This window comes from Tympanuchus pallidicinctus, unplaced genomic scaffold, assembly GCF_026119805.1.
Source record: "Tympanuchus pallidicinctus isolate F22 unplaced genomic scaffold, pur_lepc_1.0 scaffold22, whole genome shotgun sequence".
Classification (NCBI taxonomy): domain Eukaryota; kingdom Metazoa; phylum Chordata; class Aves; order Galliformes; family Phasianidae; genus Tympanuchus; species Tympanuchus pallidicinctus.
The window spans coordinates 13,148,077-13,163,975 of record NW_026294739.1 but is presented as its reverse complement, the minus strand read 5'-3'; the positions used below and the strand labels follow the sequence as shown (position 1 = coordinate 13,163,975).

The following is a 15,899-nucleotide window of genomic DNA, read 5'->3' as shown; positions in this document are numbered from 1 at the left end:
GAGACTGCGGTTGGACTCGATGGTCTACGTGAATCCCTTACAGCTCGGGATGTCCCGCCATTCTGCGATTACCGCACCGTCCAGCAAAACGCGCCGCGTGTCGGCGGGGGGCTGCACATCACCCCATGGCAGCCCCTTATCCTCACCGTGCCCGGCCCGCACGCCCCGCTCTGCCTCCCGCTGCACGGAACTGCGAGCAGCTCGGGCCAGGAGAGGGAGCCATGCCCAAAGCGCGACCGCGTCCCCCGCCTCCTCCTCCCTGCAGCGGGACCCCGCGAGCGGCGAGAGGGACGGGGCGGAGCCGGGCCGTGCGGCCGGGGGCCGCGGAGGAGGACGAAGGAGAGAGCGCGACGCGCGGAACGTGGCGGTGCGAGCCCTCCGCGTGCCCAGGTGAGACGCGGTGCTCGCGTGGGGGGGAACAGCGGGTGGGGAAGAGTGGCCCGGTCCGGCTCGACCCAACAGTGAACTTGCTCCACTCGAAGGGAAAGTTTTGGGGCTGAGGAGGCGGCTGTCGCTGCACGGCGTTGGGTATGAGATCGTGGTCGTTGCTATCCATCCGCTGCCAGCTTAGCAGGGTAATAACAAAATACGAAAATAAGAAAGGATAAGAAAAAAAAAAAAAAAAAAAAAAGCGGAAATATTCGGCTGCGGTGGGGAAGCCGAGGTGCTGCTTCGCTGAGAGCCGTCCCCGCGCGGTGAGAGCTGCGGAAGGGGAGGAGAGGAGAGGGGAGGGAAGGGGGTCTTGGTGCGCGCTGCCCCCGGCTGAGCGCGGCCGGAGCTGAGGCTGCGGGAGAGCCGCGGTGCCCCGGCGGCTGCTGCTGCTGCGGCCGCTGCCCGGAGCGGTGCTGAAGTGGCCGCCTTTGGACCGGGGAGATTTGGGCATTCCGACCGCTACACGCGCTGATGGGTGCAACTTTAATTTTCGTCTGCATTTCAAATGCGTGAACCTGATGCTAGAATACGAGTAGGGAGAGGAAAGGGCACGGACTGAAGCCGTAGCGGGGGAAATAAAGTGCAAGAGACGCTTCCAGGAGAGCGGTGTGAGAGTGCCGGCAGCAGGCGTGCTTGCGGTCAGCTGTGCCCTGAGCGAGGCGTTCTGCGAGGCTGTGAAAACGGCTCAGAAAGGATCCACGAGGGCTCCAGCGTGTGCTGTGTCGGTGCCACGTCCCTCGGTACGTTGCTGGGCTCATTGCTTGGGCTGTGTGCAGTGCTCAGCACCACAGGATCCTGAGCACAGGGCCTTGTGCTGAAAACCAGATAATAAATGCGCGCATCGTTCTGTCTCATCCTCTGCTTTGTGAATAGCTGGTTATAATGCACAGATAAAAAAAAAATGCTCTGCTTTCTTTTGTGGATCTTCTTAAGTGCATTTAGTTTTGTTGTCATAGGAAAGGCTTTTTATTTCTCGATTTGGGAGATTGCAGCAACCTCCTTATCTTTATTATTATTATTATTATTATTATTACTATTATTATTATTTAATATTTGCTATATCATTTAAAAGTACTTTTTTTTTTTTTCTTTTTTTTTTTTTCCTTCTTTTTTCCTGACAGTCCATCTTTTGACTGTGCCCTCTTTTGGATAAGCAGAACTGTCACTGAACTTACAATTCCATACACAGAGATCAGAGTATTATTTATTAACCGTGCTGTGGAGAGTCCATATCTCACAATGTAGAAGGCCATTTATTACAGGTTGCTTTTGGCAGCTCCAGAAGATTTACGTGCTAAATTGTGTTCTGTGCAGGAGACGCTTCTCCTGCTTGCATGGGGAGAGCATCACTGCAGCCCAAAGACTTTGGTGCTGGGATGTGCCCTGATTTCTGCTCCCGTTGTCTGGTGAGCAGGGAGGGGGAGCTGAGGGTAAGATTGAGACCCAGATGTTCTGCTCACCTGGAAACAGATGTGGAGCTGTTCCTGTTGCTCGCAGCTCGTTCTCCATAAGAGCCTTCACTCTGTTTCTGAAAGGTGGTAGGGTGCAGGATAATGGTGAGTTTGGAGAATAGGGCTGTGAGGACTTGGGGTGATGGAAGCATTAAGTGTGAAGGTGGGAGCTGCTGCATGAAGGTAGAGCAGATTATGTTGCTGACACAGTGCCAGTGCCACTGTGCAAGCAGAGAGCAGGTGTCTATGCATGCAGCCCTGTGAATTTCTGTCAGTGTTACTGGATGTAGCTTGTTCTCCAAGTGTCTGCATCTCAAGTGGGAAGAGCAGTGCTTACTCAGGTCTGTCATGCCTAATCCCTCCAAGAGCCTGTGCAAGAAAGCTTGTGTCTGAACACCTCTGGGCTCTCTCCTTGCAGATCTCAGTGCAGGTGCCCTGCATGTGAGCACTGCCCAGTGTGCAGTGGGGATGATCCCTAAGCAGGGCTGGGTTGGAGCAGTGCCTTGGGTCAGGTCAACCTGCTCTGAAGTGCCTGAAGGAATGTGTAGTTAAGAGAGGCTTAGGAGGTGGAATGGAGCCTAGAAATGTGGAGGGATGGAGAATGCCTCCATGGTGCAGTAGTGAGCTCTGAAATCTTTGTGTAGGAAGGAGGAGGCAAAGGGAGCTTTTCTCAGCCCTGTACCTTCAGAGCCAGCATCTGCCAGATGCCAGCAACAGGGATGAAGCGTTTTACTCCTTCAGAACAAGAGACAAGACCATGTTCTTTTATGCCTTCCTCTCGCTTATTTTGTTTGGATTTTATATTGGCTATTTTGGCAGGCACTCGTCTCATATGTCTTCTCCCATCTGTCTCGGGTTCCCCACTGTTGTTGAATGTCCTCCCTGTACAGCAGGACTCTGACTTGCTAAAACTTGAGACAGAGATGGCTGCTGCAGCTGGCAGCGTGGCTGAGGGGTTCCCAGCTTGGCTCTCCTGCATCAGCAAGGTAGGCAGAGGATTGTAATCAGCGTGTGAGTGCACTCAGACTGTTCACAGTATCCTTGCTTTCTGTCCCATCTTTCTTTTCATCATACAGCAACAGGGAATAAAAATAGAGGTACAGAAAAGCCGATATAAGCTGAAATCTGTGAGCAGCACTGCGTTATCTTGGAACTGAAACACTTTCTGCAGTGGAGCTCACAGTTCAGACATTGCTCTCCTTCCTCACACCACAGACCCTGGATGGTTGGCATACCCAGGAGCAGCACTCTGTACCCAGTGGGTGAGGTCTGGTGCTCCTCCAGCTGCAGGGCAGGAGGGAAGCAGAGCTTAGAGCTGTTTTCTACACTTGTGGGTGGTGGGTTTCCTTTTTTCTGCAGTTTGTGATGCTGTGTTCTGCTCTGCTGTCAGTAGAACGGATGGCTGAGATTGGGTCACTGCAAGACTGAGATTGGGTCACTGCAAAGCTTGAACAGAACTACTTCTTGTTTGGGAGGTATTTCAGGATTTCTCCTCCCTCCCTCTCTGATGCCTTTGCAAAGCAGAAGGCTCATCTCACGTTTCTCAGCCATCGTTTTGGGATGTGAAACGTACAAGCATTTTATAGAATCATAGAAACAGAATATCCCAAGTTGGAAGGGGCCCATAAAGATCACTGAGGAGTCCAACTCGTTGTAGGGTTCCTTAAAAATAGTTGCTGGTAAAATAAGATTTCTACTATGAGCAAAGAATCACATCTGTAGTCAGCCCCTTGTTAATTCAGCAGCTCTCAACTTCATCAAATAGGGGCTATCTCCCCAGGAATTCCTCTTGACAAAGGGTTTCCCTGGAGCCTGCAAGATTATCCAATTACAGTTTTAAGAAAATTGCAGCATGGATAGTTGGCTAAAGATAGAAGTCTGAGAGAGAGTGAGAGAAAGAGAAGGGATGTGTGAGAGAGCCTGGGCTTCACTTTCTTCTCATACCACTGAAGTGGGAAAAATTATATCTGTCCTTAACGTCTGATGTGGAAATATGTATGAAGGTAAGGTGTGCAATTGAATTCCCCCATGTGGAAAAAATGGCACTCATTGACATTCGTCAGCACTTGCTCAACGTGTATGGAGACCAACTAGTGAAAGTTTGAGCCAGTGGGCAACATTTTCCTAGCAACTATGCTGACATAGCAGCCGGGGTACAGCGGGTCACCTCCACTGAAGCAGATTTTCACTAGTGCACATGCAGGCTCTTGTTCAGGGCTGGCAAAAATGCCCAGCTCTCTGTGGTAACTGTGTTGCAAAACAGTTTTGTAGCTGAGCATGTGCTCTATCTAACAGGGTTCTTTGTAGCTGTTGAAGTTTCCACTGAAATAAGTGGGAGGCATTACTTTCGGGGCAAAATTTGTGCTTTTCAGACTCCTCATTTATATGAAAAACAGCACAGCCATACACTTGCACCAGCACTCCAGAAGTCTCTTCAGCTTGAGTAAGCAGAGGTGTTAGAAGAATTAGAAGAGGACTTAGGAAGTTTTAATACTCATCTCTAACCAGGAAAGCTGCTGTGTGGGTTGCTTGCTTCTCTTTGTTTTTCCTTCCTCCCGGTTTTGCTTAATCCCTTGCATTTACTGGCATACAAGTGTAATGGAATACCTCACCTCTCTTAGGCCTGATCCTGACTCCTCCTGTGATATTTTCAGCTGTTCAGAGAATGATTCTCATCTGCTCAGCTAACGTTTGTGTAAGAGCTTGCAAAGCTGTGACCCAAATGTTTATCCTTAGAGCTGACAGGATGCTGCAGAGCCATTTAGCTATATATTGATAACAATTATGTTGCTTGCTGAGAAAGACATGATGTTTTCTTCTTGGAAGGAGTTTTTACTTTTTTACTTTTTCTGCCTATTGTTTATGGTTGCAATTGCCTTTCTTTCTCATTTTACCTTTTGTCCTATGTGTAAATAATGAGCTATTTACAGTTAATCTGAGCGCAGGGGGATGAGACTTCTGGAGGGTGAAGAAGCTCCCATCTGTTTGATCTGCAGTAGCATTTTGGGGTTTGCCTTCCACTCGGAGAGAAGCCAGAACTTATCTCGCTCAATTTCATCTTTTCCTTGCAATATTTAAACTGCATTTTTTAATCATTTAAAAACAAACAGAAATGGAAATGGCTTTTCAAATGCCGCTTTGCCCTGTTCTTATCACAGCGTTTGATAAACCTGAACAGCTCTGTTGTATTCCTACGAAATGAGTTGAAATCTCACTACCAAATTCTATAGAAACAGGTGGGGCTTTATTCTGTAAAGGGATCTATTCTCCATGGTGGTATATTGCGTTTCTGTATATTCTGCCCGTGGGGCTCCCAGCCAAAAATGAGTTCTTCGAAGGGAACTGCTGCTTAACTACTTATTATTTAAGACAGACTCAAACTCAAGATTTCTGTGGTGAGTACTTGGTACATTTATCCCTATCAGCTCCAGTGGCTTCTGAGTTTGGGGAGTTAATCATTACTTTGCACTCAAGTCATCTTTCATCTCAGCATCTCTAAGCTTTTTAGGGACATTAAGATGCACAACTGTGGCGCAGGCAGGGGAGAGGCTGTTATAAATGTGGCTGGGGAAACGGAGGCACGGATTTCGGGAGCCTCTGCTAATGTGTTTGGTTCAGGAGACAGCCATTTGTATGCTGTCTGTGCCTGGTTATCAGGGAGGCTCTGCAGTTTTTCACATACTTCAGCTGGTGATGGATGCCTCTGTAGGTTCCGTGTAGATTAACCAGAAACTCATATTGGTGCACTAATAGACTGCTTAAAACACTTCAGCCATGGGGACAAAGAGGAGCACAGTTCCAGGGGCAGGAACCCCAAATTCTGGTTATATTTTTTCTCCGCAGCAAGCTGTTACAAAAAGCAAACCTAACCAAAAAACAGAAGGAAAATAACCTCACCTCCAACCCAGCACAGTAACATCCAGGGCCCCACTGCACAAACTTGTTGATTCAAACTCTGGTAATCTGTACAAAATATTTACTCTGAAAGAGAGAGCTGTACAAATGCACTAATACAAATAGATGTATTGGTTGTGTTGAGAAATAATTTTTCCTCCCCCTTCTCTGAGCACAGCCACTTCCCACCCCTTATTAACCAGGAGGATCCAGATAATGGGAGGAAGAGCCTCCCTGGCAAGTTGGTTCCATTGAGTGGACCAGGTTGCGGATACTTTTGGGGTTGTTTTCCCGTTTGTAAGCCTTTTTTTCCTTACCTACCAGGTGCACCCAGGGAGGTGGTGGAGTCACCATCTCTGGAGGCATTCAAGAAATGTGGAGGTGTGGCACTGAGGGACACGGTTAGTGGGCATGGTGTGATGGTTGGGCTACATGATCTTAGTGGTCTTTTCCAACCTCAGTGACTCGAATGATTTTATGACTGTAATGTCAACAAGTGTCAAAGAGTGAGAGGAAAACCCAACACAGCTTTCCAAGGGCACTCAGCAATCACTTCCTTGCAGAGATGATCCAGTCCAGGACTGGGGTCAGTACAGCTCTGAGACTTTCAGGGCACCACGAATATGTTGGAAACTTCTCAGATTCTTGTCCCTTTGCAGCAGAGTTCTAACATATAGAGGTATTTCCTCTTGTTGCTGCTCCTTTGTAGCCTTTAGAAATGTCAGCAGTGCATATATTGCCTTTTGTTTGTCACACAGCTGGATCCCCTCATGAGATCCATCACACTCTCCACAAATAACTAATACTGATGACACCTGCAGTTTCCTGCTGCCTTTAGATCCCTTGCAGCCTTCCTGCTGTGTGGGCACTGTGGGTCACAGAGCACACCTTGGAGGAGGCTTCTGGATGTGGAAATGCACCATGCTGTTGTTTGAAGGTTGAACAGAGAACTGTGTCCAAGGGAATCTCTGCAGGCAGAACCCAAGCAAGATCCCTGCAGAGGAGCATGTTCTTGTTTGTAGAAACTGCAGTTAGAGGCCTAAGCTGCAAACGTGATACATGGGAAATGAGGAGGGTTGTCCCATTCTGTTTCTCTTCTGCTCCTTTGTTTCTGCCTGTATGAGGTTTGTTTCATTGCTTTGCAGAACGCAGCAATGCAGGAATGGAGAAGCAAGCTGCTCTGCTCATTGCCAGGAGGACAAGTGGGTGGTAGGAAGGCGGAGGCCTGGGGGGGCTGTAAGGGCTGTAAGTGGGGTGCTACCAAGTTTTCAGTTCCTTTGCTGTTCATTTTTCTGTTGCTTTAAGGTCTGCTGCAGACTGATGTATCAAGCACACTCCTGACCAGCCTGTATAAGCTGGGGAGGGAATTAAGGATCTTCATTCTTCTTCTTGTTTGTGGCTTTGTTTTGTTTTGTTTTGTTTTTTTCCCCTTATAAGGCTAAATGTGATTAAATTAACCTGATTAATAGAAATGCCAGGTGTGGAAATAATGTGTGGCCTCGATTTGTAAAAGAAAAGCTCAGCTGGCTTGCTTTTACCCTTGAACATCTTGCTCATCCCTGGATAACTGGGGTCACCTGAGGAAAGCCTTTCCTGGTGCTGTAGGTAGAGATCAAATCTTTTTTCTGGCAGCAGCATGGGTAAGCCTGTCTGCAGTGTTGAGGCATTGCAAACTGCAAGGGAGTTATGCAGTGATTGCCCAATAAAAGGGCACTTGGGAAGGGAAGTGAGGCAGTGTGATGCTGTGCTATAAGGTGCTGGGGCCTTTGTTTGCTGTGTGTGGCAATGAGATGCAAAGGAGGCTGGAGCAGAACAGCCATCCTACATTAATGGGTGATATAGGAGAATAAGACAAAGTCAAAGCCAATACATGTTTAGCAGTAAGTGCTTGAACTTAGGGAGAGAGTTTTTTTTTTGTTTTTTTTTTTTTTATATTGAGAGTTTGATGCAGCAAATGCTCAGCAGAGTCTGTGCAGTGCCTGTTGTGGAGGGGCTGTGTGGAAGCACTTACTGTGCTTAGGACATGGTCTGCCTGGGAAAGCTGCTTTGAGTCCAGGAGACCTAGCCTGTTCCTGTGGGAGGCAGTCAGTCCAGATGCTGACCCTGCCCAAGTCTGGGCTGTGCTCTGGGTTTTGGATTGAATGAGCTTGGGATTCTTATAGTGCACTCTGTTAGGTGATGTGGTTGTGCTGCTGTATCTATGTGGAGAGAGGGATATCCTCTTAGGAAAGGCAGTGGAGCTGCCTACATCTAAAAGCCATTAAAAAAGTGAAAGGGAAGAATATGTAAACTTAATGTTAATTCTCAGATTTCTCCAGATCCTATTTGAGAGCCTGTGAGGGCCTTTCCAGCGAGGGATGAAATTCACTCTGGATTCCGTAAGCTCCTTCAGGTCTGTAAGCCATGTTGGTTGAAGTTTTCTGTTTTTATTCTATACAAAGACTTTTTTGCTGGTTTATTTTCTGCTGGGGCAGTCCAAGGGTATTTCTCAGCACTCTTCTTTCACAGTAATACTGCCATCCAAAATAGAAGCATTGTGTCTGGCTTCACGGAAGGTCTCAGCTCTCTTTGAAGCTCTGTTGGAAGCTTTTTCATTCCCTGGCTTTTTAGACTTTAAAAAATAGAATATCTTGGCTGGATACCTTTTGCTCGAGCACAGAAGTGCTCTTCTATGTTGGTGTTTGAACTGTTCCTTGGCCTGCATGCGTGCATTAGTAATGTGTGCTGTTTGATTTCATAGCCACAGCTCTGCTTGTCCATCTTCGGCTTCCTACACGTATCTCTGGGTGACAGTCACAGCTGTTTGCCTTGTCCAGGTGTGCATGTATTTCAGAGAGGTGACGGGTTGTTGAGCTGGTTTATTTTAAATGTATGAGGTATGGTGTGCTCTGCCTGCTAAGCAGCTGCCAGAGTCTGATTGGTAGCAGCCTGAGCTCCAGCAGAGCAGCGTGCAGAATCTGCAACATTTCTGCTTTATTGAGCCCTGAGAGGACTCTGTGAGGACTGAAAAGAGGGCTCACTGCCTTTCCTCAGATGGACCTTCAAGCCCCTTCCACTCCACTTCTGTAGGTTGCTTTCTTTTCCCTTTTTTCTCTTAAGGGAGGAAAAATAGCCACTTCCTCAGAATTGTGCCTGTTGACTTTAACTCTCTTGAGCCAAAAGGACTCCAGGTAGCTATATGTCAATAAAAGTTCACAGGTTCTCTGGTCATTCTCCATCCCTCTGTGACCCTTAGAGTCATGTACCCCTGTTTTCCATTTAATCCCTAGGCAAGTATGTTTATTGTCAGTAAAAGCAGAAGCTTTCTTCTCTTTAGACGTTTCCTGAGGCTACATCTTTCTTCAAGGGTTATACTTAAAAGCAAGCCGAAACTCTGAAAGGTCTGTGTCTCCTCAAACAGAAGTGCTTGAGGATGATGTGCAGGAGAAAACAAAACCCGACCTTCCCCTTGGATGCCTCCCACTTGGCTTTTGGCAGGAAGCTCCAGCTTAGAACTGCGGAACCCTAAGATTCTCTAAGGCCATCTAGTCCAATTGCCAACCCATGCCCACCGTACCCACTGACCACATCCCTCAGTGCCACATCTCCACACTTCTTGAACACCTCCAGGCACGGTGACTCCACCACCTCCCTGAGCAGCCTGTGCCTGACCATTCTTTCTGGGAAGAAATTTTTCCTAGTATCTCTAATAATTCACCATTGTGCTGGCTGCCCTGCATTGCAGCCCCATGACGTCACTGGAAGAAGTCACATGAGGCTCCTGCGAGTAACAGCACAGCATGACTTATGAGGATGTGGCTATCTGGAATCCCAGGTGGGATATGAGCAGCAGGTGTCTGACAGACCTGCTGGTCATCACCTTGATGTAGTGTCCCCAGCTGGGGCTGGAAGCTGGCTGAAGTTCAGTGCCATGTTGCATTCTTGGGAGGAATTTCCACAAGGATTGGCAGATCCACAGCAGGGGAAGCTTTGCTCTGGGCAGGGGTGCAGCAAAAGTGATGCTCAGTGCCCCAGCAGCCCCAGGAGGAGTGCTGGGGGCAGCGGGAGCTGTGTGAGGCTCAGCTAAGTGGCACCAAGATTTATGCTACAGTAATTCCTCCTATTATTTGACTTGGTCCTGCATGGTCTGAAAAGCAGGAGTGTTTCCTGGAAGGCTGAAGGGCCTTTTCCCACTTAGTGGTTGTTTCTTTTTTTTTTTTTTTTCCTCATTGCTTTTCTCTGACTGCCCTTTGTCTGCCTTTGGGATTCTTTAAATATGCTTTGGCAATGCATTATCTTCCTCAGCAAGTGTGTCAAGCTGCCTTTTCCAGCACAGTGTGAGGATGCAGCGACCGAGAGCACATGGTACCAAGGAATAGAGGAGCTGTGCCTCTCTCCTGTGTACTGCCTGGTTTTGCAGCAAATCACTGCACACTCAACTTGCCTGCTAGCAGAGTAAGCAGAGCTCTTGCTGTGCATGCTTTGAAGCCCTGGTAGCATCTGACCAGAATCTTTCCTGTCCCATGCGTATGTAGTTCAGAAGCAGAGCGTCTCCAAAGTCAGTGTCAGCCAATGTCTTCCTGTGTCAGCATCCGTTTTCTTAGAGCCAGCCCTGTGCTCTCGAATCCCTCTGACTTAGAGGGGCTTAACAAAAAATTTCCTGCAGAAAATAATATATAACCCCATTCAAATAGCCAGAGCAGGCTTTATGCTTTCCTCTTCCTGCTACTGCTTTACTTTAAATGCCCTTTCAGCCAGAGCACTTAGTGAGACGTTTTGAAGGGCGCCTTTGTTCTGCATGCAGAAATGTGACTGGTGAGCAGCGGAAAACCTGTCAGAGCTCTCCAGGTGCCCATGGTTTGAAGGGACAAAGGCAGTTTCTTGTGAATTGTGACATTGTTCTGTAGGATTAGTACGGTTGTCTTTGAGAATGGGTGTACAGTGGCTGCTTTGAGAGCAGCTCTCTTAATTAATTGTTTGATACCGATCTTGTTTCTTTTGTAATTTCTTGGAAAGCACTGAGGTTTTACTGAGTCCATGCTGCTAAGGGTAATAGGAAGGTTATTTAAACCAAAGATTCCTTGTGTGGAAATAGCCATGTTTTCTGCGTCATCCGGCCTGTTCTTAGCCAGTATCAGAAGCAACCTAAATCTTTCCACCACCTCAATCATTGGGAACAGGAGACATTGCCATGTCTGCATTCCCCTCACTCCTTTCTTTGCTCTCTGGTAAATGCGAGGTGAAAGTTGGATGAAGAAAGTGATCAGAGACAAAAAGAAAACAAACCCAAAACAAAATGAAAACATCAAGTAAGTTCCTTAAGAGCTCTATTAATGGCAGTGATGACTTGTTTTCCCCAATTGCTCTATGAATTATTATTAAAATGTTAATTTATGGAGGCATTAAGAACACTTCAGAGTGTATTGGTCTCCTGAGAAGCTCCTGGATCGCTGGCGATGTATCTGAGCTCTCCAGCCTTCTCCTGGCAGCTCTGATTACCTGCTGCCTGCTTGTGTGATCTCTGAGCCATGTGCTCCTCTGCTCACTGAATTTTTCCTGGCTGTGTTTGGCGTTTGCTTTGTGTGTGGTTTCTCTGCTGACTGGGGGGAGGGTCTGTGGCCTCGATAGGTAGATGTGGCTGGGGGAGCCTTTCCTATGCAGGTTGGGCTTTGCTCTCTCCAGCCTCTGACTCCTCCAATTGTAGCCAGAGATGACGATGTTGCAGCCAGTTAACTGGGCAGCGATTGTGTCATGTACTGGCAGAACTACAGCATGTTCTCTGGTGTCATGAAACAAAAAAGCAGGTTGCTGGAAAAGGCAGAGAAAACTCTCTTCTGTTCCTGGTAAGAGCGGGTGAGTTATCGTGCTGTGGCATCATGCTCTTCCAGTGTTACAAAACCCACCTCCATCTGCAACGGAATGGCTGCAATGTTCTTCTTCCTGGTGATGCTGACGGAGTCGCATCCTTCTGGGGAAATGTGACCACAGGACTGTCCTGGGAACACGTTTTTGGGGCAAATCACAGATTTTTTCCTATCTGTATTTCAGCATCACAGTGCTGGTGGCATTGAGGGATCTCAGCCCCTTCTGCTGCCCTTCCCACCCTTGAGAGCTGTCAGAGAAACCAAGGAGCCCCTTCCACTAATAGGGGAATCACTAATAGGGGAACCACCATGATCTGACAAGCTCTATATTTCTCCTCACTGAGACGATCTGCTCTGGAGAGGCTGGACTGAACCAGAAGTAAATCCTGATGTTTATAGCTGGATAGAGCAAGAACCAAGAACTGCCCCCACAACGTGGGGATTTTAGGTATCTTGCCTGGGGGAATGAAGCCCCACTGGTTCTGAGACCGCTGAAAGGAGTGTACTCTTTGGAGCAGTTAATGGAGGTAAATATTAGCTCACCACAGAGCTTGGGTATCACTGAGTGAAATGGAGTTTATTTTGGCCTCAGGCCACATGAATGGCCTTGATGTAAATGAGAGGAACTCCAAAGTCAGGGCTGAGTTCAGACACATTTGTACAAAAAGAAGGACGGAAAAAGTGGAAAAGAAGGTTAAGTTAGGACACACTGTTCATTAATCTAATGGCAAATGGAGAATGAACCATGAGATATCTGTTAAGGAAATGATTTCCCCTCCCCTCCCAGTCTTTACTGCCACTGTTTCAGCATCTCAATTCCCAAATGTTACTGAAATACCACCAAAGGTGCAGCACACTGGTTCTTTCTCCCCAGTCTGATGACAGAAAGATATTCTATCTTTTCTAGAGTTTTCCAAAGGATGGATGCCCTTCATCTTCATTCCTCCCTATGGGTGCTTCCTATGTGTTGGTGGTTATAGGTGGCAGCAGTGAAGGCCACTTGAGTTTGGATGAAGAAAGAAGAGGATGACCAGCTCCCAGCTGCTTCCATCCCTGCTACCTATAGAGTTCAAGTGCAGCCTGCTGAGTGGGGAAAAGTAGGCTTGCTTCAGATTCCCTTTGTCTCTTAGAGATGAGCCCAACCCAGGGGAAAATTGTACAAATGATTTTTTAATTCATTGGAAAGGAAGGATGAAATAACTGCTGCTGAGCTTTGAGTGGTCTACACACTCCATTCTTGTTAGTACGAGCAATCTGTGTGATCTTAGCTGCTCTCTGCCTCTGTTTGAGATCCTTCTCTATAATGTGCGTGGTATATAAAGGCTTGTGAGGAACATGTTTAAGGGTGGCTTCACACCTTGCAGCTGGTTCCCTGTCAGGAGCATGATTCTGTCAGTGGCACTGTGCTCATTACTGCACTGCCTGACTGAGCTTAGCTGTTTCAGGTTCAGCCTTTTAACCATGTACTGTCCCTTTGTAATCCAATGGTACTTTGCTCCACTAATGAGAGCATCTAGTACTTCAACTTTCATGAGTAGCAGCTTAAGTTGCATCTCTAGAAACGCAGGGAAGCTTTAATTCTAATGAGTGAGCAGCTCCGAGAGCTGAATGCCAAATTCCAGAGCACGTGGCAAGTGGAATTGGCAGCGTACGTTTATCTCAAATTACAGGGAACTGTACTCTGCAGCAGGAGCTGGAAAGCTGGGGATTTTCTGCTTGCCTTTGGGTGCTGCACTACAAGCACAAATGTTTGTTCAGGTCACTGCCGAAGCGCATGTTGAGTCTGGGACTCGTTGCTCGTACCCAGGAAGCATTGGATGGGGAATGATGTGCAGCCTCATCCTGGGGGCTCCCTGCAGGGCTGGGGCCATGCAGCTGGTATGGTGTAGGCGTTGGTTGCGTTGAGCTGTGTTTGGTGCAAATGTACTTCAGCACTTCCTGTGCTTTCTCTGAACAGTGAGCATGTGCACTGGCAGAATGAGGTCTCAGCATAGGACCTCTGTTTTTGGAGTCAAAGCTTAAGATTTATACCCTGCTGTGTGTATCAGGCAACAGCAAACTTATGGCTCGTGCTCTGTTCCAGTGACTTGAATTAGTGAGCTTGGAGTCCTCTTCTGAACTGTCACCTCCTGGGCTGCCTGCAGGCAGGACAACACTGCTATGAATTTCTTAACGAAATATAGAAAAACAAACATAAACAGCAAAAAGTACAAGAACTAAAAGATCTATGAGTGGGTGGAAGAATAAACACACATGCTCAGATTTTTTTTTTTTTTTTTTTTTAAATGCCTGCAGAGTTGAAATGTTGTGAAATAACCAGAGCCCTTGGTGTGCTTTGCAGGATGAAGATGGTCGATGCTGTGCTGCTGGTGACGCTGTGGCTGTGTGCGGTGCCCCTGCGCAGCGGCTCTGGTGAGTGCTCACATGGCTTGTTTGCAGGGCTGAGGGTGGTGTAGGAAAGCTGGCTGCAGCCCTTTGGAGTGTTTGTGTGGTTCCTAGGTGAAATGGCTGTGTGTAGAGTGCTTTGGCAAAGTGCACATATGCATGGGTTGGCTGCAGGCGTTGTGTAAGGCTCACACGCAGTGGCTGTGAGCACAGCGTAAATGGGTACGTAAGCAAACAGCAGCCAGCCCAGCCTCCGAGTAACGGTGCTTTGCAAATCTGAGCCCTCTGCTTGGTCAGCATTGTCATTCCCAGTCTGGAAGGGACAAAACCAGGCATGTGACAGCACCTTGTCACCAAGACACAGGCAGGACCAGGGTTCGAACCTAAAATTCGCTGTTCCTGCATGGCTCTGGAGGGGGCTGAAGTTCTGGCTCTCAGCTTCTGACTCATGCCTCAGCAACGTGAGGGGAAAGGGGAACTTCTTGGGTAAGAGGAGCTCTTGCAGCCGTCTCACTGAGTCACTTTCCTGACAGGAAATATGCTGTCATGCTCGCGGCTCCCCTGGCACGCAGTCAGCCGGGTGCTGGTGAAGAGGCAGATTGTGTGTGCCTCAGCTCTGGGCTTCCTCCTCGGGGGAGGAAGGAGGCAGCACGATCTGCAGAAGGCAAGGGGGAGGGAGGGGAGAAGGAACAAGCCGTGGCTTTGAGGGAACAAGGTTCAGAAAGAACCCTGGGGTTTTAACGGGTCTCCTGGGAGCGCTTGTCCCACTGCAGCACTGGCAAAGGAGCAGATAAAACACCCTGAGCTGATAAACAGTTATTGGATGATTATAATCTTGTACATTCCTGAATGATTAGGGATGATTTCATAGTAGGTACTGTGGTGCAGAGGCTGAAGGCTTTTCTCTCTGGCTTGCCTTAGGACTACAGGCCTGGGTCAGCTGCAGTCATCAGTAGGGTTAGAGCCCTTGTAGAGTGTTACAAGGATGTAAGCGTCAAAGGGTGATGCATGGGACATGTCCAGTTAAAGCACATTCCTTCAGCAAATCCACCATGTTTAATTTTCTGGAGGTCTGTGAATGGTGCAGAGTCCCCTTCTTCTTTGCATGTGTCTTAAACCACTTTGGGCTGTCAAAATGTGCATTGCTTCTGCTATTGGGCTTGCAGGACTCACTGTTTGGATGGAGGGCAGCCCTCTGTTATGCTATGTGGCTTGAGGCTGAAGCCCATTTCACCCTTGCAGAGCCACAAATAGTCTGTGGGAGGCTGGATGTACTCTGATAACAGTACAGCATTTGAGCTGTTTCATTCTTGGGGCCAGAGTAGTAGAATTTCAAGAGGGAACATGAGCTGGTATCCAAGCACTGCATAGCTGCAGGTGGGGCACTCATACCATGGCACTGACTTCCTGGAATATTTAAGGTACGTTCTGCTGAAGCTTTTCAGGTACTGTGGTGCCCATCTTCAGGATGTTGTAGTGAACAGGAGCTGTTCTGTGTGTATGGGTATGAACCATGCCTTGGCACCTCTGCAGGCTCAATTAGCATGGAGCTGAGCCCCAGCTAATGATGTGTATTAGGTTTGTTCCAGGGCATGATCTGCTTGGGAAAAATGGAAGGTAGGGAAGGTAATGACACAGTCTGGGTTAGAAACATCCTGAGAAGAGAAGGAAAGGTTTTATTGCTTCAGCTGGATGCCCAAGCCTGCTGCTTGCTCATGATGGGCGCATCTCTTCTGGTCTTTAAAGTATGTATGGTCTGCAATGCCTGGGTTTGAGTTCCTTAAATGTGATCTTTGGGACGCTTTGCAATGTTATTCAGGGTCTTCTGCTTTTCTTGTATTAGATCTCTGTGCTTGTGTTGCAGGATGCTTAATGACCCAGGTGTTTTGATAGC

General features: G+C 47.8%; 1 protein-coding gene across 6 annotated transcripts in view; it reads left to right on the top strand.

The window, feature by feature from the left end:
* The first annotated feature begins 297 nt into the window (after window positions 1-297).
* IL1RAP (interleukin 1 receptor accessory protein) overlaps window positions 298-15,899 on the top strand; it is a 40,964-nt gene continuing 25,362 nt past the window's right edge. Inside the window, exons 1-2 of one of the 6 annotated variants that reach the window (XM_052687448.1) lie at window positions 298-390; window positions 13,962-14,032. In XM_052687448.1, the coding sequence (XP_052543408.1) occupies window positions 13,963-14,032 (70 nt within the window). In that variant the 5' untranslated portion in view covers window positions 298-390; window position 13,962. Of the gene's footprint in view, window positions 391-865; window positions 1,173-8,119; window positions 8,170-12,527; window positions 12,718-13,961; window positions 14,033-15,899 lie in introns of those variants that run through there. The other 5 variants (XM_052687449.1, XM_052687447.1, XM_052687446.1 and 2 more) reach the window with 5 other exon arrangements.